Genomic DNA, 23,235 nt, shown 5'->3' on the forward strand with positions numbered 1-23,235 from the left:
GTTTTGTGGGTGTTGAATATAATTTGCCTAAAATGGTCAGCAGAATTTTTTTCAAAAACTTTCGTATGATATTAGTTACCAGTTATAAAATGACAGCCATAATGTAAAGCTAATTAAACTCTTGGTCATCATTTAGAACTTGACTTCTCATTTTTGTAGATATAAGTAAGTTAGGGGTGGAAAATTAGAGCTGAGTCTCTGTCCCACGTTGCTGCTATCAGAACCGTGTGACCCTCTGAAGGTCATGTAGTTGATTCCCTAGTTTACTGAGAGTTCCATATATTCTGAAATTCTGTTTGTTGACCTGTCTTTTCATAAGAAGTTTAATTATGATGAGAAATATTTGTCTTAATTAAAAGAGATCCATGTTTTAGCCAATGACTCAGTACTGAAAACAGTACAACAAGGCTTGATTCAGTAGAATGCTTTGAATAATTTTTTTCAGTTGTAATTATTTTGATTAATGTAATTTTAAAATTGTGTATCTGCTACATGCTGTATGCAAGTCACTAGGGATATAAAGAAAGATAAAGGTAGTAGTAGCATCTTATTTTTTGGGAGGGTGATAAAATACATACTTTTTAGAAGTATTTAAAAGTAAAATCCTTTGAAGGAATCAAAAATATATTCTTTAAAGTACATAAAGTATAAATACATTTAACATAATAGTAAGACTCATGCTCTACATAAAATGTTTTCTTTTGCTCGGTATCAAGTTTGAAGCAATATGGAAATGAATAATGGATAATTTTGTGACAGAGAAGGCAGGAATAATTAGTAATATAATCTAATCATGGTTACTAAAATCATAAGGCAGAGAGCAACAACTTTAAATGAAATTGAAGAATGTCTACATTAAATGACAAATGAAATCTTGCCACTTTTAACAGCATGGATAGACCTAGAGGGTATTACACTAAGTGAAATAAGTCAAAGACCGTTACCATGTGATTTCACTCATTTGTGGATTTTAAGAAAATAAATAGAAAGAAGAGAAAAAAGCAGACTTAAATATAGAGAACAAATTGGTGGTTGCCAGAGGGTGCCGGGGGTTGCGTTAAGAGTGTACTTACCTTGATAAGCACTGAGGAATGTGTACAATTGTTGAGTTACTATGTTGTATACCTGAAACTAATCTAACACTATATGTTAATTAAACTTGAATAAAAAATAAAATGACAAAGGTAAAAATGTTTTGTGATTTTTATGCTGATTCTAGAGAAGCCATTTAATGGCTTATGTTAATTCTTCATGTATTTTAAAGGTTATAAACTTCTAAGAGCTTCTACTAGTGTTGCTTTGTAATTTGTACTTACTAAAAATCAAATAACTTATAAAAGGAGGAAAACTGGGATCGATTGACAGACTTCTGGGAATTGAGTGAAGTCCCACTAGATTTGGGATTGGATGTTTTTCCTGTGGCAGCGGTGATTTGGTTGGTTTATCTCCTAAATGTCTGATGCTGCTGCTTTTGTGTTGAGCCTCCCCTTGTATCCTTACTAAGATGAGGACCGCAGTGGGTTCGCTTCCCATGCTCTTGGGAAAGTTTTCACTCTAGGAGGTGTTAGAACTTATTTTTAAGGAATCTGTGACCGAGACCCTTAGGCAGAAAGGCAGTGAATACTTACTGGATACCGGCTTTGCGTCTGGCTTTGTGCATATTGTACATATTACATTACAAGCGCATAGCAGCCCTGTGAGAAGGGTAGTTGCGTGTATCAGTGAACAAGTTGAGATTTGGAGAGTTCCCATAACTTGCACACGGTCCTATCATTAGTGAGCCTCAGAACCGTCATGTATACCCAGTATTTCTGGTTCTAGATCCTGTATTGAGGCTTCAGTTTGCCTTGAAAACTTAAGGGCTTTGCTTGGAAAATATGAAGTGCAGCAATATTATTCCTGCCTCATTTATAATGTTCTTAGATTTAAGAACATTTTAAAGGCCCAATTTTTTTTTTTTTCTTTTCTATTCTAACCTAGAATGTCTTATTCTTGGGCTGTAGCAGTGGACAATTTAAGAAGAAGTATACCCACTCTAAAGGGACTGTGAGTTTTATTGCTGCCTTAAAAAAATGATTTCCCTGAAACAAAAATTCTGAGCTGACTAATCTTGATAAACCTGCATGTGGGAATGACACTAAATTTGCTCATCGTTTTGGGCTCAACACCCTCACCTGACTATACTTTTCTTCCTCTCCACCTCTTTCTCTTCTATCCCCACTTACCTCTAATCTCGTGTGTTTTTACGTGATTCTGGCATAATAGCAGCCATTTCTCTAGAGTTGGCTAGCTTGTCTGAATGTGATCGGCTCCTAATATACCTGAAATTCCTAATTTTCTAGGAAGACATAACAAAGCTATGAAATAGATCAAATGTGAACGTAAGGCCTGTTGTCTTTTATGAAGAATGGTGACTTCAGAGAAAACATGAAAAGCAGTTTTGCAGATTGAGTTTGGTAGGAGAATTGAGGATTAAAATAAGAGATAAATTATGCATTGAGTGTTAATGTTTGCAGACATGTCTAATAATTGGCATTACTGGAAAAGCTGTATTAAGAGTTTAACTTTTTCATTTGCTGGACAAAAATAACCCAGTGTTGATCAATGACACCATTATTTAAGATAAAGTTTTACAAAATAGGCTTTTACCTGTTTCAAGAGGTTTTTTGAATAATTGCAAATTTAGATGTTCAAGTTAAGGAATAGTGTCATTTTTGCTGGTGTCAGAAAAACCCATTCGATTTCATATTTCTGAAATACTCTAGATAGAAATCTTTAAAGAAATTACAGTTCTAGTTTATTCCTAGTTTTGTCCACCAATGCAGTACTGGTTGAGAATTTTCTTTAGAACTTTATCTCTCTTCGCTTACTCTCAATTCAGAAGGCATGTTAGTATATAACTTAAACCCAAGTTGAGCAGAAACTTTTGGCAGCTTGAAGGGTTAGATACAGACTTAGGGTGTTCAAGGACTGGACTAGCTACCAAGAATGAAACTCACCTAAAAATGGCATTTCCTTTTTGAATTCTAAAATAAGGCTCTGTATGTGTTAGATTCTATAAAAACTGTAGAAGCTATGGTAGGTAAAAATTTACCAGGAGCCCTTGTTTGAAATGTTAAAATATCGATAGGAACCATATGGATCAGAGAGGGATGGAAATACGCAGATTTTTCTTTAACTTTTTCACTTAGTCGGTATTAGTATCATGGTTTGTGTGCCTACTAAGTCAGGTGTGTCTAAGTCAAGCTGGCCCACTTACATTTCATTGTTCTGGGAAAATGATGTTTGTCTTATTTACTGTGAGCTGTAAGTTCAGCAAATCCAGATTTACGTTCTCAATTCACAGGGCTTCCTACTATGAGATTTCAGTTGATGATGGTCCATGGGAAAAACAGAAGAGTTCAGGGCTCAATTTGTGTACTGGAACAGGATCAAAGGCCTGGTGAGTAACTTGGTATGTTGCTTATTGACTTTTTGTGAAATATTTTAAGTAATGTAATTTACTCGAGGCTGCACATGGGTGTATCTAAAGCCTCTGATACTCAAAAGGTAGCCTGGTGGTGTTATGTTGTTTGGCTCACTTTCTGCTTGACTCATCAGTTGGGTCCAGAAGTCCTGCCTTGACTTCTTAGATTAGATCTGTAGGCTGGATTTGGTCATTATTTAGCCTGTTAGGTTTGTAAAGAGAAAAAAGAAAATGAGAATGTTTTGGGGGACTGTAGGTTTTTGTTTTTAATGAAAAATATTTTAAATAATAAAGAAATGAAAACAAGTACAGTAACAACAGCAAAATGTCCTGGAGGTTTGTGCAGCAAAGGCCTAACTAGAGATAACTTGGGCTCCTATATCTTCTTTACCCTTTCACCTCTCTCTGGGTAATCCCTGCTGCTTCTTGGCTATCTACATGCAGATGCCTCCCAGACATTCAACCGTAGTTCGTCTCCTGAGCACAAACTCCTATCCTAAAATTACCTGCTAGAGAGGGTAATAGACCTTCAAATTCAACACATTCAAAACTTAACATATTATCTTCAGGTTTTTATTCCTGTGATCCCTGTATTCCTAAATAGGATCACTGTTACCTTGAGTTCATGCTCTAGAGAAAAAGCATTACTCCCCCAATCCTTGCTCTTAGTTTTGAGTCTCCCTGGTCTCCCCCTTACTCATCCCAGCCTCTGAATCCTGCTTGTCACACTTCTGAAGTCCTTGCCCCTCTTTTTCAATTTCTCCTGCTATTTCTTTGGTCCAGGCCTCCTAACTTTATAGTGAATATTCTTTGTGCCTTACCCTTTATTCTCCAGGCTGTCATCCATACTGCCAATAGAGTAATATTTCCAAAATGTAGAAAAATATGGCTGTATCCCTTCTGTGCTGTAAAAGTTTCATTTACTTCTGGCTGTGTTCAGATTACTCAGTCTGTATGTCAGACCCTTTAAATATGACCTAAGGAACCTTCGCAGCCTACTGCTGTCCTGCCCTCATCCGCCAGCACGCTGGGCACTCTGCAGGCTACTTGTGATGCTCGGCACAACCTGCTCACTCAGGCTTTTTGTGTTTGCTCAGTGCAGCTTCTTCCTGCATTGAATGCCTGAAAGTTCTCCACTTCCCATCCCCTGACTGAAAAATCCAGTCTTCAGACGTCACTCTATGTAGGAAATCTCTATTAGGATCTAGTTCATCAGCATAATGAACCGTCTTTTGGTGCATCCCTTGCACTTTTTCCTCCTAGCACTATTATAGCACTTACCACATTCTTCTCTGCCCAGCTGACACCCAGCCAGTTCAAGCAACGGGAGGCATTGGGAATGGTGACTTGAGGTTTTGTGTTATGTATGTGTGTGTGTATTTTTTTTCCCCCTCCCTTAATTTTTTGTGTGTATAGCCTAGTACCTAATACATATTCACTCTTTTTTTTTTTTTAATGACTACATGTTCACAAATACAGCAGAAAACAGTACTTATTAAACTGTGATTTTAAGTTTGGATAGTTTAAAATGGAGTAATGCTTTTTCAGCATTACTTTTTAAAACTTTTTATTGTGGAAAAATTTGAGTAGACCAAATAGTATAATCAATATCCATGTACCCATTAGCCAGTTTCAATAATTATTAACACATGCCAATCGTTTACTCGATTCCCCTGATGTCTCCTTTTGTCTTATATTGTTTGGAGTTAATTTTCAGAAACCATATTCATTTATAAGTACTTCATAACTTCACATCTTTTAAAAAGAAATCCTCATCTTTGTCAAATAAATGAACCTTTGGAAATGAGAAGTGCTATTTAAAGATTGGATAAGATCTTATTTTCCTGAGGGCTAGTGAGAACTATATTTCTTTTTTTAAAGATTCTATTTATTTGTCAGAGAGAGAGAGAGAGAACGCGCATAAGCAGGCAGAGTGGCAGGCAGAGGTGGAGAGAGAAGCAGGCTCCCCGCCGAGCAAGGAGCCAGTTGCGGGATTTGATCCCAGGACCCCGGGATCATGACCTGAGCCAAAGGCAGTGGCTTAATTGACTGAGCCACCCAGGTGTCCCAACAACTATATTTCTAAAATGACTTTTTTTTTTTTTTGGTAATTTTATTTCTTTCCATGTTTCAAGATTCATTGTTTATGTACCAAACCCAGTGCTCCATGCAATACGTGCCCTCCTTAATACCCACCTCCAGGCTCACACAACCCCCCACTCCCCTCCTCTCCAAAACCCTCAGTTTGTTTCTGAGTCCACAGTCTCTCATGGTTCGTCTCCCCCTCTGATTTCCTTCAACCTAACTTCTCTCCATCTCCCCATGTCTTCCATATTATTCCTTATGCTCCACAAGTAAGTGAAACCATATGATAATTGACTCTCTCTGCTTGAATTATTTCACTCAGCATAATCTCCTCCAGTCCCATCCATGTTGATATAAAGTTGGGTATTCATCCTTTCTGATGGAAGCATAATACTCCATTGTATATATGGACCACATCTTCCTTATCCATTCGTCTGTTCAAGGGCATCTTGGCTCTTTCCATAGTTTGGCAACTGTGGTCATTGCTGCTATGAACATTGGGGTACAGATGGCCCTTTTCACTACATCTGTATCTTTGGGGTAAATATCTAGTAGTGCAACTGCAGGGTCAAAGGGTAGCTCTATTTTTAATATCTTAAGGAATTTCCACACTATTCTCCAAAGTAGCTGTACCAACTTGCATACCCACCAACAGTGTAAGAGGGTTCTCCTTTCCAACAGTTGTTGAATACTGTCTTGTTAATTTTGGCTATTCTATTATTAAATAGAAATTTGGCTATTCTTTGTGGTGTAAGGTGGTATCTCATGTGGTTTTGATTTGAATCTCCCTGATGGCTAGTGATGATGAACATTTTTTCATGTGTCTGTTAGCCACTTGTATGTCTTCTTTGGAGAAGTGTCTGTTCACATCTTCTGCCCATTTTTTGACATGATTATCTGTTTTGTGTGTGTTGAGTTTGAGGAGTTCTTTATAGATCTTGGATATCAGCTCTTTGTCTATATTGTCATTTGCAAATCTCTTCTCCCATTCCGTGGGTTGCCTCTTTGTTTTGTTGACTGTTTCCTTTGCTGTGCAGAAGCTTTTGATCTTGATGAAGTCCCAACAGTTCATTTTTATTTTTGTTCCCTTTGCCTTTGGAGAAGTATCTTGAAAGAAGTTGCTGTGGCCCATGTCGAAGAGGTTACTGCCTATGTTCTCCTCTAGGATTTTGATAGATTCCTGTGTCACGTTGAAGTCCTTTATCCATTTCGAGTTTATCTCTGTGTATGGTGTAAGAGAATGGAAACTCAACCATTTTCTTACACCATACACAAAGATACACTCTAAAATGACTTTTTATCAATAATTGTTTGAAAAAATAAATTTAATAATCTAATATGTTATAAAATTGTGTAACCCTCTCATAAAATGAAAACATCACAGTTAACGGCTTTAATTTATCATAACATCTTTTCTGCTCACTGTGATGTGTTACTTGTTGAAAACTGTATTGAGAATCAGAAATGGTTTCTTAGGTCCTTCTCCTTCTCATCTTCCGGTATTCTGATTCCTCCTCCTCACCCCCAAAGTGGGCAAAGTGGTATAATTGAAAAGAGCACTAGCCTGGAAGTTAGAGCCCAGGCTAAACCACTAACTAGCATTGTGATCTTGTAAAAAGTTTCCTTTTCGGCAAAGTGAGGGGAAATGGAACAGATAACATAAGATTACTTTAGCTGTGAAGTGTGTAAACCTGGCGCTTCACAGACCTGTACCCCTGGGGCTAATAATACATTATATGTTTATTAAAAATTTTTAAAAAATATTAAAAAATAAGATTACTTTATCTTCTGATTCTGTAGATTCTGTTGTATGGATTATAATTACAAGCTCTTAGTCATTTAGCTCCTGCTACTCTGCATACACTGTGCTAGGCGCTTTTTATACATTGACCATATTCTTACAGAAATCCTGCAAGAAGGTAGTTGTATCCCTGTTTTATAAAGGTAGAAATTGAAGCTTTGCAAGGATAAATAATTAGGGGGAGGTCACAATTAGTGTCAGAAACTGGATACAAGCACTGATGTGTTTGACTATAAAACCAAGGCCCTTTTGACCGCCAGCTTTAAATGCGGACAGGGAGCAGTCTGTACAATTCCTGCAGTTCAAAGATGTGTCACTAGGTTTTTTGAAGAATTATCAAGGTAAACTTGCTAATTTTAGTGAAATAGTGGTTATGCTAAGGCAGGGAATCGGCTTTGGCTTTTGCTTTGGGGTGTGTGTCTATGTCTGTGTGATTTTTGATAGTTTTGGTTTTCAACTTTTTAGTAGTAAGAAGAGCATAAAGAATAAGAGCCACTAGGCTTGTAAAACAGTCCTGCCCTCCACTCCCACACACCTTACAGCTGAGTCCTGTGTTGATGTTGGACATGAGTATGGCTTAAATTAGGATTTCCAGCTTTTCTATGTTGCTTGTTCAAGTCTCCTGTGGTCTCCAGTGTTGTGGTCTAGAAGTCTCTGTCCCTAACTGTATCCTGTCCCTGCCACCTCGGTCACTTAGCTTCTTCTCTCTTCGGCCCTACATAGCTTGCTTGCTTGCTTCTAACATCTTCTGCCTTATTCCCTCTTATTACGGATCGTTCTTTTGCTGTGATTGCATTTCCCATTCGTCTGTTGTCCTTGTTCTCTTCATGGAGAAGAGAAGCTTGGGGGCCAGAAGAGCTGAGAGAAAGGTATATGTCTATCAAACTGCCATTTCTTTCTTTCTTTTTTTTTTTTTTGGGGGGGGGGGCTCATTTTTGTCTTTATTTTTTTAATTTTTAAAAAATTTTTATTTATTTATTTTTTAAATCTCTTTTCAGTGTTCCAGAATTCATTGTTTATGCACCACACCCAGTGCTCCATGCAATACGTGCCCTCCATAATACCCACCACCAGGCTCACCCACCCCCTCCACCACCTTCCCCTCCAAAACCCGCAGTTTCTCAGAGTCTGCAGTCTCTCATGGTTCGTCTCCCCCTCCAATTTCCCCCAACTCACTTCTCCCCACCATCTCCCCATGTCCTCTGTGTTATTCCTTATGCTCCGCAAATAAGCGAAACTGCCATTTCTAAGTTTTGTCTTGAGCTTACATATATTATTTAAATCTTCAAAAATACTTTGGAAGTAAGTGATTTTATTTTTCTTAATAGAGTATTATTAAAGTCTCAGAAGTTTCCCAAAGCCATGTGGCTAATAAATGGTGAAGACAGATTTAAGTTCTGGACTTAACTCTAAACTATAGACCTTAGGGATCACTGGAAAGAAAGGAATAGAACAACCTATTTCTTTTACTCTTTCAATTCTTGATATGGAGATAGAAGTTTTCCTATGTGACCTCTCAGTCCTTGCTTTGACTATGAAACGTGGAAATGTGTAACTTTGGATAAGATAATTATTGTAACTGATAACCCCCCAATCTCAGTGACTTAACAAAATAGAAGTTTATATCTTATTCTTAGAAAGTCCAGGTGGGTCTTTAGTTGGGAGGTGGATCTGTAAGTGGTGTGACTCAGGGATCCAGGCTCCTTCCATCATGTGGCTCAACCGTCTTTTAAACATGACTGCTTAAGTCCCCTATACTTACATATATCAAGCCAGAAAAGGAGAAAAAACATGGAGGATCACCTATGGGAGGCTTATGGGACACAGGCTTAGACATGTTGTGCATGACTTCCGTTCTCATTCCTGTAGCTAGAACTCTGTCACATGGTTTTATGACAAGAAAGGATGGAGAAGATGGCCTGACTATGCGCACGCGCGCACAAACACACCCACACACAGTATGTGCGCGTGCACGCACACAGCAAGTGGGGATTAGCTATCCCATTTTGCATTTCTAAAAATTCCTCCACAGGACAGAGGAGGTAAGGGTTATGTTGCATAGCAGATTGTCTCTGAATTGTCTCATGGTCATCTCTGTCCTTTTCCTAGTGTGGAATTAGCTACATTCACTGGGAGAAGTACTACAGAGTTCGATCACATGCATTTCTGTTAGTTTTTAGGACTGTTGCCAATCCCCCTCCTCCATACATTCTGTCATGGCCAATTTAAGGATGAATGTTCTTAAGTGAGGAGAGAAAGCTTTACTGGCTTAAGAAGATAGGAGATTCAATTTGTCTTTCAGTTGGATTGTCTTTAATGGAAGTTGTGTGTGATTTGGGAACGCTTAGAATGTTGAAGGTTGTAGACCTAAGAAAAAAGTCATGATGAGCTAGCTAAGACCTCCTTAAGCATATAGTTTGTCTTTGATGTAGAATATAAACCACTCCTAAAGGGAGAGTGACCTAGCTGAGATCCAGTTTGCAACCATAGGAAATTCCTCTTAATTTAACCCCTATTCAGAGGACTTAGTTTGGGTTGTCTTGTGGTATCCTGAATAAGTCTTAGTTCTAGGACTGTTAGATCAAGTCATATGAGACTTTTGTTCTCTTAAGTCTTAACGTCAATATTTTAATTCAGTGGAACCCTAATAAATATAGCTCATTTTATGTGACTTCTTAATTTAAAATAGAGTTCTAAAACAGTATCTTCCAATAATGTGAATATTCAGAAGAATTAGGATATAACTCGTACATCTTTTTCATTTGATATTTTCATTCAGTATTGAGTTCTTGCCATGAGCCAGGTGGTGCCACAGATGCCTGGCCCTGTAGTGTGTGGCAGTAATTCTAATGAGATAGGTATGGCAAACCTCATACTAAACAATGAGTCAGGATACTTAAAGTATTTTGCTTCATGGCACATAGTAAGTATGAGCAAAGGTACAGAGGCAAGAATGGGCTTGGTGTGGTTGCAGTAGGAAATTGGAGTAGATAATGGTGAAAAATAGAATAGGCAATGGCTAGATCTGAGATTTTTTTTTTTTTAGCATAGGTATGTGGACTGTGAGTGACCCCAAATTTTTAATATAAAAATTTGTGTATCTGCATTGTTAAGAGAATGCCCACAATGTTACCACATTTCTCAAAATGTGAAGGGTATAGAGTTAGAAGGGTATGCAAGAGTATCTGTTACTTGCCCTCCTCAAAAAAGGTTAAGAATCACTGAATTACATTGAGAGTGTGTGGGTCATTGAGTTATCTACTGAAGCTATGTGAGAAGAGTTGTGAGGCAGCAGCAGAATTCTAAATCACTGGAAAGAATGAAAAAAAAAAAAAAAAAAAAACCTTCCATAACCATCTTTGTAGACCCAAGGACAGAGCTACTTTTAAAAGTGATTCATGGGGGCACCTGGGTGGCTCATTTGGTTAAGAGGCTGCCTTTGGCTCAGGTCATGATCCCAGGGTCCTGGGATGGAGCCCCACATCGGGTTCCCTGCTCAGCAGGGAGCCTGCTTCTTCCTCTCCCTCTGCCTGCTGCTCCCCCTTCCTCTCCCTCTGCCTGCTGCTCCCCCTGCTTGTGCTCTCTATCGCTCCCTGTCACTGTCAAATAAATAAATAAATCTTTAAGAAAAAAAAAGTGATTCATGTTTGTGTTAATATTTGTTCTTAAGTGGTTAAGCAAGGCATCACACAGTAGTAAAAATTTCTCATCTTTTCTGTTTTGTAATTTAAAGAGATATTTGCACATTAAAAATGTTAAATAGTATAAAAGGGTATCAAATGAAAAGCTAGTCATATCTCTAGTACTAATCTCCAGACACAACCATCCCATATGTGTGTGTGTGTGTGTGTGGTGTGTGTGTGTGTGTGTGTGTGTGTGTGTGTGTGTATAAATTTTGTTGTATATGATACTTCCCTGTTTATTTATATATACTATATAATGCCTTTGGCTTTTTTTTTTTTTTTTAAAGATTTTTTATTTTTTTATTTGACAGAGAAAGATCACAAGTAGACAAAGAGGCAGCCAGAGAGAGAAAGAGAGAGAGGGAAGCAATGCCTTTGGCTTTTAACTTAACATATCCATTATCTGTCAGCACATTCAGTTCTATTTTATCCTTTTTAATATCTACATAGTAACATTTAATCTGTTTCCTATGGATATGAGTTGTTTTGCTATTATAAACAATGCTTCAGTAAATAATCTTGTACATGTCTTTGTGTATTATAGATGCAAGTATGTTTTAGGATAAATTAGTAGATTGAAGCATATGTTCATTTTAAAATTTTAATAACACAGAATTGCCCTCCAACTGCAACTTCCATAAACCCATCAGTATATGAGAATGTTTTTCTGATATCTATGCCAATATATTATCAGTCTTTAATTCCTACTAAGGAAATAGTAGGAGTAAAATTGAACACTTTTTCATATAGGGCTGTAACTGTTTGTCTGTGTACTTTGCCCACTTTTTAAAACTGGGTGAAGTGGCTATTATCTTTTGGCTGTTTTGTTTTTTTTTTTTTCCTTGATAATTCTAAGAGTTTTTTATATATTAAGTAGATAATTTCTTTTTCATTTTTAGTATGTTTATAGAATTAAAGAACTTATGTTTGTTTCTAGGTCATTCAATATTAACAGGGTTGCAACTCAGGCTGTGGAAGATGTTTTAAATATTGGTGAGTACCATAATAGCTCTTATGTTATAATTATATGCTATATAATATATATATATTATTATATGTTAGCTGTTATGACACACAATATTTAATCAAGGTATTTATTTCCCCCTTTCCCTTTTCAACAGCAAAACGACAAGGGAATTTAAGTCTTCCACTGAACAGAGAATTGGTAGAGAAAGGTCAGTGACTAATGATCATAATTACTAACAGTTTCATTTAAGATCTGCATCGATCTTGAGGATGTTATTGTGAAGTTAACTTGTCTAATTAGCATAGTACTTTTTTGACTTAAACAGTCTCTTGATATAATATCCCCTTGCATATATTTAAGCAATAAAAAGTTTAGAGCTGGACTTTTTATATATTGTATTTTTGTGAACTATGAAATATATAACCCATGTGTTTTGACATGTAATGTAGTTTGACATGTAGTGTAATTAACACTACAACCATGTCCTGGGGGATAGGAAAATATGGAAAAATATAGATCAGCAAATGGGAAATGTTTACCTAAACTCAGTATGCCATTAATATTGTGAATGAAATGAAATTCCCTGAGCTGTGAATGCTTTATCTTCATATTCACTAAAATGTTCTCCTTAACTTTTGACTACCTACTCCTGCCAGTTGCTTCAGGGTTCCCTTGAGAGAACTAGCCCTGTTGGGAAAGAATACTACTGATCAGGGAGTTTGATCACCTGGGGTCCAATCCCAGACCAGTCTCTCACTGAAAATATGAGCAAGACTGATTCCATTCCTCTGCTTCCTGGACTGTAAGATGAGGAAGTGGAAGTAGATTGGTAATGAATGCATAGGGATTCTTCAACTTTATTCTTAAAATTATTTTCCTATATATTTAAATTCTTAAATTAGAAAACACGCTCCTTTGATTTGCATATGAAATTAACTCACTAAAGTCCCATCTCATCTATTAGGAACATTTTTGTACAGACTTCCCACTAAAGCTCTCCTTTCTATTTCTAACTGAAGAGTATCCTGAGATTTCAAGGTCAATTATATTTTTAAAAACTCCAAACTTTTTCATAGTGAATCTACTTACATATGTAATAGTGTCAGTTCATTTATGTGAATATTTTGGATTTCCAGGTAAGACTTCCTTTGTTGAGGAAGATGCTTGGCCTGTAATAGTTTGAAAGAACAGGACTAAATCGCTGAAGTCCATTTCAGCTCTCTAAAGTGGACTTTCTCCCTATTGGAGACTAAAAAGATTAACATTAAATATGTGTCAAAGAAAGGAAAATTAGGCATTTATAGTAATGATTCATTATATAATTTAACTTAAAACATAATTAAGTAAAACAACTGAAACATATCAGGCATGTAAATTTAAGGGTATATGTAAAATACAGTGATTTTTTTTTTTTCCTGCCCTATTGAGTGAATGTTACTCCTTTGAAAATTTGACTGTTCTTTAGAAGCAATAGTGAAAGCAAGTGGTGCAGTCACTATTACAGACATTTCTGGAATTAACTTCTTTCGGAGCTAGCACTTTTTTTTTTTTTTTTTTTTTTCCCTCTAAAGTTCTCTCTGTGCCTAACATGGGGCTTGACCTCACACCCCCAAGATCAGGAATTGCATGCTCTAGTGACTGGAGCCAGCTAGGCCCCCTGGAGCTAGGACACTGTGTGTGTCTCTGTGTGTGTGTGTCCAGAGAAGCACATTTTTATTTTTGACATTTTTTTTTCAAAGAGCCAAATAATTTAAGTGAAATTTTGGTAAATAAGCTAGATTGTCTGACAGTCTTACAATTTGTTTTAATGTGGTGTTCAAGTAAACATTCTTACAAGCCTGATTTCTTTGTACAGTTGTTTTTAACCAATTTGTGCTTTGCCTATCAACTTTGATGTGCCCCTTGGTTATGAAAATCAGGTCTCAAAGATTTCTAAAAATATCTTGAGTAATCGCAGTTTCATTAGAGAAAACATATTTTGCCTGTTATTGTTTAAGACTGCATTTTACATCAAGACGATTAACTTACGAACACTTTGACATGGTATTTTGGAATGGAACTTGGCAAAGTGACTGTTGGAGCCCAAGTTCCATTTGAGTGCCTCAAGGTAGTTCCTTCTGTTTAATTACTGGTTTTGTAGCCCACCCCAGTATATCTATTTCTGCTGTATTGTGGTTGATACAGGCTTTGATGGCCTAATCTTGGAACCTAATCCTCATTTATAAGGTGGGTTTTTTTGTTTCGTTTTGTTTTGTTTTAATGGAATGTATTGTGAGTTCCAAGAAACTTTGTGCCGAACAGACCTATACCAAACAGACCTTTGGAACAGAGTTGCTTTTAAGTTGGGAAGAGGATAGCATTCATTTTTCATTTTGCACTTCTCAGAAGTGACCATCTTTCATTGACTGCGCTATTATATTTTTTTCTTCATAGTAACAAATGAATATAATGAATCGCTGCTCTTCAGTCCAGAAGAACCAAAAATACTTTTCAGTATTCGAGAACCAATAGCAAACAGAGTTTTCTCCAGCAGTCGTCAGCGCTGCTTCTCCTCAAAGTAAGCTTCCAAAGGATGACTTGTGACTGTGCTTTCACTTCTTGTAATTATAAAGGACTCTTGGTTTTAAAGTATTCAGTTTGATGAAATCCACTCATTCAAACTTAATCTGGTAGGAAAAGTATAGAACTTGTGGAACTAATGAGGTGTCATGCTATATACCCTGGTGAGAATGGTATTTTCCTTTCTAACATACTGTACCATTTTAGAGAAACTGTAAGTAAATAGAAGGAGCATAAATATTTAATTGGGTGATGTGGATTTGTTTTAATATATTAAGACATACAAGATCAAATCACTTTTTCTGGAAAGCAACTTTTTTTTTTTATATGCAATGTGATAAAAAGCAAGATAAACATTCATAGTAAAACCTCAGTTGTGTAGCAATAAACTTTTAGAGTAGGACTCATTTCTGTCACCTTTTCCCTAAAACTAACCCCTCCCTATTCCACATTTAGCAGATTTGATTTTTTTTGAAGGATGGATATAAAAAAAATACATAATTTATTTTGTAAAGGTTGTCCAATTTTCTGAACAAAAAAACTAAGTGTCATCTGTCTCATGGCAGGCAAAGAATGGTTTAAGTTTGAATTGCTGCTTATACAGTGTACATACTCTTTTTAAAAAAATACTGTTGATTTTTTTCTAGGAAAAACAAGGAAACTCATTTTATTCCTTTGAGAGTTAATTTTGATTACTCAATAAATCTGTACTCAGTTTAGGTGATACTACAAAGACATTTAAATTTTTGCTCATATAAACAGAATAAGCTTCATGACTTTAGCAGTTGGACAGTATTTTTTAAACATGTCATATATGGGGCACCTGGGTGGCTCAGTGGGTTAAAGCCTCTGCCTTCGGCTCGGGTCATGATCTCAGGGTTCTGGGATCGAGCCCCGCTTCGGGCTCTCTGCTCAGCGGGGAGCCTGCTTCCTCCTCTCTCTCTGCCTGCCTCTCTGCCTACTTGTAATCTCCGTCTGTCAAATAAATTAATTAATTAATTAAAAAAAAAAGTTCAAAAAAAATAAATAAAATAAAAAAAAATAAACATGTCATATAAAGCACTTATCAACAAAAGATTGGCAAATTGAACTATGTTAGAATTAAGAACTTCTGTTAATCAAGACAACATTAAGGGGGAAAAAAGGCAAGCCACAGAGTGAGATATTTGCAGTACCTATATCCAGCAATGGACTTATATCCAGAGTATTGTAAAAATTCCTACAACTCAACAAGAAAAGGCAGCTCAGTAGAAAAATTGCCAAAGTTCTGGACAAGCATTTTACAGAAGAAGGTATCCGAATGGTTACATGTATGAAAAACATCCTTGAACTTACTATTCATGTGGGAAATGCAAATTAAATCTTCCTATTCTGATACCATACACACTCAACAGAAGGGCTGAGATGCTAGTTGCTATAAGGTGGGAGTAACTGTAACTTAGGTATTGTTAGGAATAGTTTGGAGAGTTGCTTGGCAGTTATCTACCAAAGCTGAGTATAGCACACGCATTGACCCCGCAATCCCACTCTTAGGTGTCCCTCCACCAGAGCTGTAGATCCACAAATGTCTGCAACAAAAGATGCTCAAGAATATACACAGCAGGGCACCTGGGTGGCCCAGTCAGTTAAGAGGCTGCCTTCAGCTCAGGTCATGATCCCAGGGTCCTGGGATCAAGCCCCACATTGGGCTCCCTGCTCAGAGGGCAGCCTGCTTCTCCCTCTGCTTGTTGCTCCCCCTGCTTGTGTCTCCTCTCTCTCTCTCTGTCAAATAAATAAGTAAAATCTTAAAAATAATAATAAAATAAAATATTATGAATATACACAGCAGCACTGCTTCCAGTAGTAAAAACTCAGGTGTTGGTGAATAGAAGAGAGCCATAAATTTTGGTATTTTCATACAATGGAAGTATTTTCATATAGCAATGAAATGAACACACCAATACTACTGGTAATAACCATGGATAAGTTTCACAAGCATACTATTAAGGAAAAGAAAGCTAGACACAAGCAGACCTATTGTATTCTTCCATTTATATAAAGTTTAAGAATAAACAGCTATGACTGTGATGGTGACTGACATTAGAATAGTGCATGTGTAGCAAGGAGTGGGCTCAGGACAGTGAGGAGGGGGCTTCTGGGGAACTGGGGAACACTTGAGTCCTGATTTGGGTGAGGAATGACTACACAAATGTGTTCATTGAGCTGTACACTACAAATTTGTGCCTCTTCATGTGTTAAACTATGAAAACAGTTACGTTCTTGCTCAATATTAGCACTTGTAATAGCTCAACATTTTTTTGTATGAAAAAAGCCTGTGAGTTCTATCAAGTCTGGACTTGTTCTCTCATAGCTGTCTGGGTGAATGGAGCTATCCTGAATATTAGATTTTGGTAGTGTATCCATACATATTACTCTCTCAAACCAAAGAACAACTTGATTTTGAAAATCAAGGCCAAATGATCTACCAGCATCAAAAATTATTAAGAGTTTTAAAGAAACCATAATTAAAGGTTAAGAAAACTTAATATTTAATGAGATGTTTCTTTCTTCTCAGGGTGTGTGTTCGTTCTCGTTGTTGGGATGCCTGCATGGTTGTAGATGGAGGTACTTCTTTTGAGTTTAATGATGGAGCAATTGCTTCAATGATGATCAATAAAGAAGATGAGCTTCGAACTGTGCTTCTAGAACAATGAAAGATTTCCTCAGATGACAGATTTTGATTAGTGGGAAAATGTTTTCACAGCGAAACAGACTACCATATTTTGGTTATTCTTGAGACTGATTGGCCCTGGGCTTCAAAGGTGACCAAGAAAGTGAGATTTGCATTATTCTTCTTTTGAATTTGGATAGAAAAGTTTGTTCACTGTGTTAGAAAATGGATGGACTAAACAGATTAGAATTGATACCAGTGAAATTTCTATATTGCTTATAGTTGGTATCCAAGAGTACGGATACCTTTTGAGAGAGGGTAGGCTCAAATAAAGGATTAAATGTTTAGGATTTGAAATTTCACTGTACAAGTTTTTTTTTTTTTCCCTTCCCTTTCTAACTGCGGAATTGGTCAGACCAAACACATATCATTTGATTAGTGTATATTTTTATAGTACCTAAAAATCAAGATTTTTAAAAAATTTTGATGGAGAATTTTGATAAATCCTGACATTGACCTAATTGAAGTAGGTAAATGTGTTTTTTATATGTGCTTAGAATTTTCTAATTTCAGAGTAAAATATTACAGCTCTCTACTGATTTAAGAAGTTCAAACAATCGTTTTTGAAATTATCGATGTTTTCATTTAATAATTGACTTTCAGGTTAATTTTGAGAGTGGTGGGTGAAAAAGTACATCTGGACAAATCACGATACTGTTACAAATGTATTATCTAATAGCTATTTTAAGTCCTAGACTTTTTTTTTTTTTTTTTTGAATGCTTTTGAATCTTAATAGAGTTCTTCTGTATTTAAAACTCTAACATGGAATCAAAGACTAAAGAGATGAGCTAATTAGATATATTAGTAGTTTGGTAAAACCTTTAAAAAATATTTTCATCTAGTATTAGGAGAAGTGTCAGAAAATGGGATTCTTCAGTAAATATGCAAGACATAAGTTTTGGAACTGCCTTACTTTTAATATTATGGTAGTTTTTACCTAGCCTCGTATTCCATGTTTCACAAATTAGCTTTGTGAAAGATAAAATTTTACGGCTTCCATTCCCCTCCCCCCCCCATAAGAGTTCCTTTAGTTTGAGAAGAAATTATCTAATTCTTGATCTACTTATAAGCAATCCTAGAATTCTTACAAAAAGCATCTATTGCTGCATCATGAGACAAATTTATTCAGAGTTGTATCTTTTTTTCATTTGCTGTTAAGAAGTTATATTCAACATTGAAATATTTATTGAACACATACCTTGTGTCATGTATTGTGTCAGATGCTGGGTATACACTGATGAATGAAAGAGTCTATCCTAATAGAACTTGAGTCTTGTGAGCTCAAATTCTGTGAAAGCTAGGATGTATAATCAAATTGAGTGCTATTAGCTTTGCCAACATTTAACATGTTCTTGTCAAATTTTTAAATAAATGTTACACAAAGGTAACCTAGGTTTTGACGTATATCCAGAACAAGAATCTCTTTTTCTTTTCTAAAAGTATCTGCATAGACAGAGCAGTGTTTACATGATGCATAAAAACAAAAAATCAGTGTTTCCCTAGAGGTGGATCTAGTTTCTGGCTTGATTTAAAATGATTAACTGAAGAGAACATTTTATGGTATGGGATTTCAGTTCTTTATAAAAACTCTTCTAAGAGGTTTAAATACCTTCTTGACAAAAATTCCAGCTCCATCTTTATATCCAGCAAATCTGATTGTCCAAAATGGTACCATAGGTCTGTTAATATGTAACATACTAATAGGCAACCTGCTCTGTAAAACTGTTCATCAGTCATGTTTTAAAGGTTTAAAAAATAGTTAATTTGCTTCCTTTGCACTGTAACTTCTAACATTTATGCTATGGGGTGGGGATTTATTTGGAAGAGAGAAGAGGCAAAGGATATTACAATAGAAGAAATGTTTTTATGAATGAGTTAACCTTTTAATGGCAACTGTATGTGAATAAACATAATTAAACTAGTATTATCTTTGTTTTTTAAACTACATTTATTTCTTACTCTTACAGCATCATTAGAAAGCCAGATTCTTTCAAAATGTTATGTTTCAGACCTTTTCCAGTGCTGTGCCCTGTTGGTTTCATTGACTACTAATATTTCACACAGAACTAGGGCTTATTATATAAGCAAAGGGTAAAGTACCTACTATTTTTGATGTTTCTCAGGTATTTATATTCATAGCCCTAGTAAATCAAATAATATTAAATGTTTTACTAGCCTTCAAATAAAGAATTTCCATTCATTATACTTTTAAGTATCAAAATAAACTACGTATAGAACCATTAGAACCAGTTAATACAAATTTTGTATCAGAGTTGCTTGATGCACATGGAACATTCTCAACAAGATTCAAAAAGATCAAAATCCTACCATGCATCTTTTCTAACCACAAGTCAGTGAAATTACAAATCAACTACAAGAAAAAAATCTGGAAAGACCATAAATACATGGAGTTTAAATAACATGCCACTAAACAATGAATGAATCAACCAAAAAATCTTTGGGATGCAGCAAACAATTCTAAGGGAAGTTTCTAGCAAGAAAAAAACAAGAAAAAGCTCAAACAACCTAACTTTACCCTTAAAGGAACTAGAAAAAGAACAAACAAAACCCCAAACCAGCACAAGGAAGGAGATAATAAAATCAGAGCAGAAATAAATGCTAAAGAAGTTTTAAAAAAAAAGATACCAGGAGCTAGTTCTTTGAAAAGATCAACAAAATTTATAAATCTCTAGTCAGACTCCTCAAAAAAAAAAAAAAAAAGCAAACTCACAAATGAGAGAGGAGAAATAACCAACACTACAGAAATACAATTAGAATATTATTAAAAATTATATGCCAGCACATTAGACAACCTAGAAGAAATGGATAAATTCCTAGAAACATAGAAAATATGAACAGACCGATTGCCAACAAAGAAATTGAATTAGGAATCAAAAGTTCAGGACCAGATGGCTTCATAGGTGAATTCTACCAAACATTTAAAGAAGAGCTAATACCTATTCTTAAACTATTCAAGAAGTAGGAAGGAAAACTTCTAAATTCATTCTGTGGTACCAAAACTAGATACAGCACAAAAAAAAAAGAACTACAGGCCAATATCTGATAAATATAGATGCAAAAATCCTCAACAAAATAATAGTAAACTGATAATACATTTTTAAAAAGTCACCATGATCAAGTGGGATTTATACCCATGGTGCAAGGGTGGCTCAATGTTCATGAATAGTCAACATGACAGATCACATCAATAAGAGGATAAAAATATGCTCATTTCAGTAGATGCAAAGTATAATGTCCATTCATGATAAAAACTCTCAAGAAAGTAAGTTTAGAGGGAACATACCTCAACATAATAAAGGCCAGATATGAAAAACCCACAGGAAACATCATACTCAATGGGGAAAAACAGAACCTTTACCCTAAAGTCAGTAAAAGACAAGGATGTCCACCCTCACCACCTTTATTCAACATAGTACTGGAAATCTTAGCCACAGCCATCATGCAAGAAAAAGAAATAGAAAGCATCTAGATTGACAAGGCAGTAAAACTTTTACTACTTGCAGATGGCATGATACTATATAGAGAATAAAGTCCTAAAGACTCCACCAAAAACTACTAGAACTAATAAATGAATTCGGCAAAGCCACAGGATATATCAAGGTACAGAAACCTGTTGCATTTCTGTACACAAATAATGAAGCAGCAGAAAGAGAAATTAAGACCATTCCATTTACAGTTGCACCAAAAATAATACCTAGGAATAAGCTTAACTAAGGAGGTAAAAGACATATGCTCTGAAAACTATAAAATGCTGATGAAAGATGACGTAAAAAAAAAAATGGAAACACATTCCATGGTCATGGGTGGGAAGAAAAATATTGGTAAAATGTCTATACTATCCAAAGCAATCTGCAGATTTAATGTAATCTCTATCAAAATGCAAACAGTAGGGGCACCTGGGTGGCTCAGTGGGTTAAGCCTCTGCCTTCGGCTTAGGTCATGATCTCAGGGTCCTCGGATAGAGCCCCCGCATTGGGCTCTCTGCTCAGTGGGGAGCCTGCTTTCCCCTCTCTGTCTGCCTCTCTGCCTACTTGTGATTTCTTTGTCTCTGTCAAATAAATAAAATCTTAAAAAAATAAATGCAAACAGTATTTTTCATAGAACTAGACAAACTCCTAAAATTTGTATGGAACAAAAGACCCTGAATAGCCAAAGCAATCAAAAAGGAGTTACAGGGGAGCCTGGGTGGCTCTGTGGGTTAAGCCTCGGCCTTCAGCTCAGGTCATGATCTCAGGGTCCTGGGATGGAGCCCCGCATCAGGCTCCCTGCTCAGTGGGGAGTCTGCTTCTCCCTCTCTCACTCTGCCCGCCTCTCTGCCTATTTGTGATGTCTCTCTCTCTGTCAAATAAATAAAATCTTAAAAAAAAAAAGGAATTACAAACCTGGAAAAAGTATCACAATTCAAGACTTGAAGTTATATGATAAAACTGTAGTAATCAAAACAGTATAGTACTGGCACAAAAACAGACACATAGATCAGTGGAACAGAACAGAAACCCCAGAAGTAAACATAATTATTTATTGTATTGTATACTATATACAATTAATCTTCAACAGAGGACCTCGCTGGTCTAGTGGTGGTAGGCACTGTTTCTGGCTCTACCTAGCTAATACTGCTTGCCTTGTCCTGCCCTGACGTTCCTCTGCAGACCTCATCTATCTAACCAGCCTGCTCTAGCAGGTGCCTCTCCAAAATAGTTCCCATGCCACTACACCCAGTGGGCAGCCTTGGTCTGATCCAGCACTTCTGTCTCCCCAAAGTGGCTCCTCCCCTGGGAGAGCAGCGCAGCTGACCAGTGTATCTACAGTGACTGCACCAGGCTGCTCCAGCCAGCTGAGCTCAGGGTCAGCTCTGCCCAGCAGTAGGTTCAGAGCAGTTGGGCCCTAGCCACAACAGGAAAGTGCACACACTCCACATGTGACAACCCTGGATTGCCTGGTTCTGGTATAAGCGTAGATTGCACTTCTGAGTCCCACAGGACACCTACATTAGCCGACTTCTTCAAGACTGGGAGACATAGCTGATCTACCGAACATACAGAAACACAGAGAGTCAGGCAAAATGAGGAGACAGGAATATATTTCAAACTAAAGAACAAGATAAAACCTCAGAAAAAGAATTAAATGAAACAGATCAGCAATCTACTGATAAAGAGTTCAAAGTAATGGTCATAAAGATACTTATCAAACTTGGAAGAAATTCAAAACTTCAACAAATATATAGAAAAAACCAAACCAAACCAAAACAATCAGACCTGAAGACTAACATAATACACTAGAGGGAATCAACAGCAGTTTAGATTATGCCGAAGTACTACCAGCATCTGGAAGACATGGTTGTGGAAATCACCCAAGCTGAACAAAAAGAAAAAAATCTAATAAGGATAATTTCAGGGATCCCTCAGATGACATCAAATGGACTAACATTCCTTTTTTTTTTTTTTAAGATTTTATTTATTTATTTGACAGAGAGAGATCACAAGTAGATGGAGAGGCAGGCAGAGAGAGAGAGAGAGAGAGGAGGAAGCAGGCTCCCTACTGAGCAGAGAGCCCGATGTGGGACTCGATCCCAGGACCCTGAGATCATGACCTGAGCCGAAGGCAGCGGCTTAACCCACTGAGCCACCCAGGCGCCCTGGACTAACATTCCTATTATAGGGGTGGGTACCAGAGGAGAAGAGAGAGGGTCAGAAAATTCATATGAAGAAACAATAATAATTGAAAACTTCCTAAGCCTGGGGAAGGAAACAGACATCCAGGTCCAGGATGCACAGAGAGCCCCAAGCAAGATAAACCTGAAGAGGTCTGTATCAAGATACGGTAATTATAACATTAAAAAACTAAAGATAAAAACCCTAGTTATGTACCCCCATAAGATTATCAGCTGACTCTTCAGCAAAAATTTTGCAGAGCAGAAGGAATTGCTAAAATGTTAAGCTATG

The 23,235-nt window shown here is 36.6% G+C and overlaps 1 protein-coding gene across 3 annotated transcripts in view; it reads left to right on the forward strand.

Annotated features, from left to right (window-relative positions):
• Positions 1 to 19,187, forward strand: part of LOC111140960 (NAD kinase 2, mitochondrial) — a 44,182-nt gene extending 24,995 nt beyond the window's left edge. For 2 of the 3 annotated variants that reach the window (XM_022493235.1, XM_022493237.1), the window contains exons 8-13: positions 1,981 to 2,046; positions 3,347 to 3,442; positions 11,973 to 12,028; positions 12,157 to 12,210; positions 14,436 to 14,559; positions 17,116 to 19,187. In XM_022493235.1, the coding sequence (XP_022348943.1) occupies positions 1,981 to 2,046; positions 3,347 to 3,442; positions 11,973 to 12,028; positions 12,157 to 12,210; positions 14,436 to 14,559; positions 17,116 to 17,254 (535 nt within the window). In that variant the 3' untranslated portion in view covers positions 17,255 to 19,187. The remainder of the gene's footprint in view (positions 1 to 1,980; positions 2,047 to 3,346; positions 3,443 to 11,972; positions 12,029 to 12,156; positions 12,211 to 14,435; positions 14,560 to 17,115) is intronic. The other variant, XM_022493236.1, reaches the window with a different exon arrangement.
• Positions 19,188 to 23,235: the final 4,048 nt, after the last annotated feature.

The sequence above is a fragment of the Enhydra lutris genome, unplaced genomic scaffold (genome assembly GCF_002288905.1).
Source record: "Enhydra lutris kenyoni isolate GAN:26980312 unplaced genomic scaffold, ASM228890v2 scaffoldscaffold5, whole genome shotgun sequence".
Classification (NCBI taxonomy): Eukaryota; Metazoa; Chordata; class Mammalia; order Carnivora; family Mustelidae; genus Enhydra; species Enhydra lutris.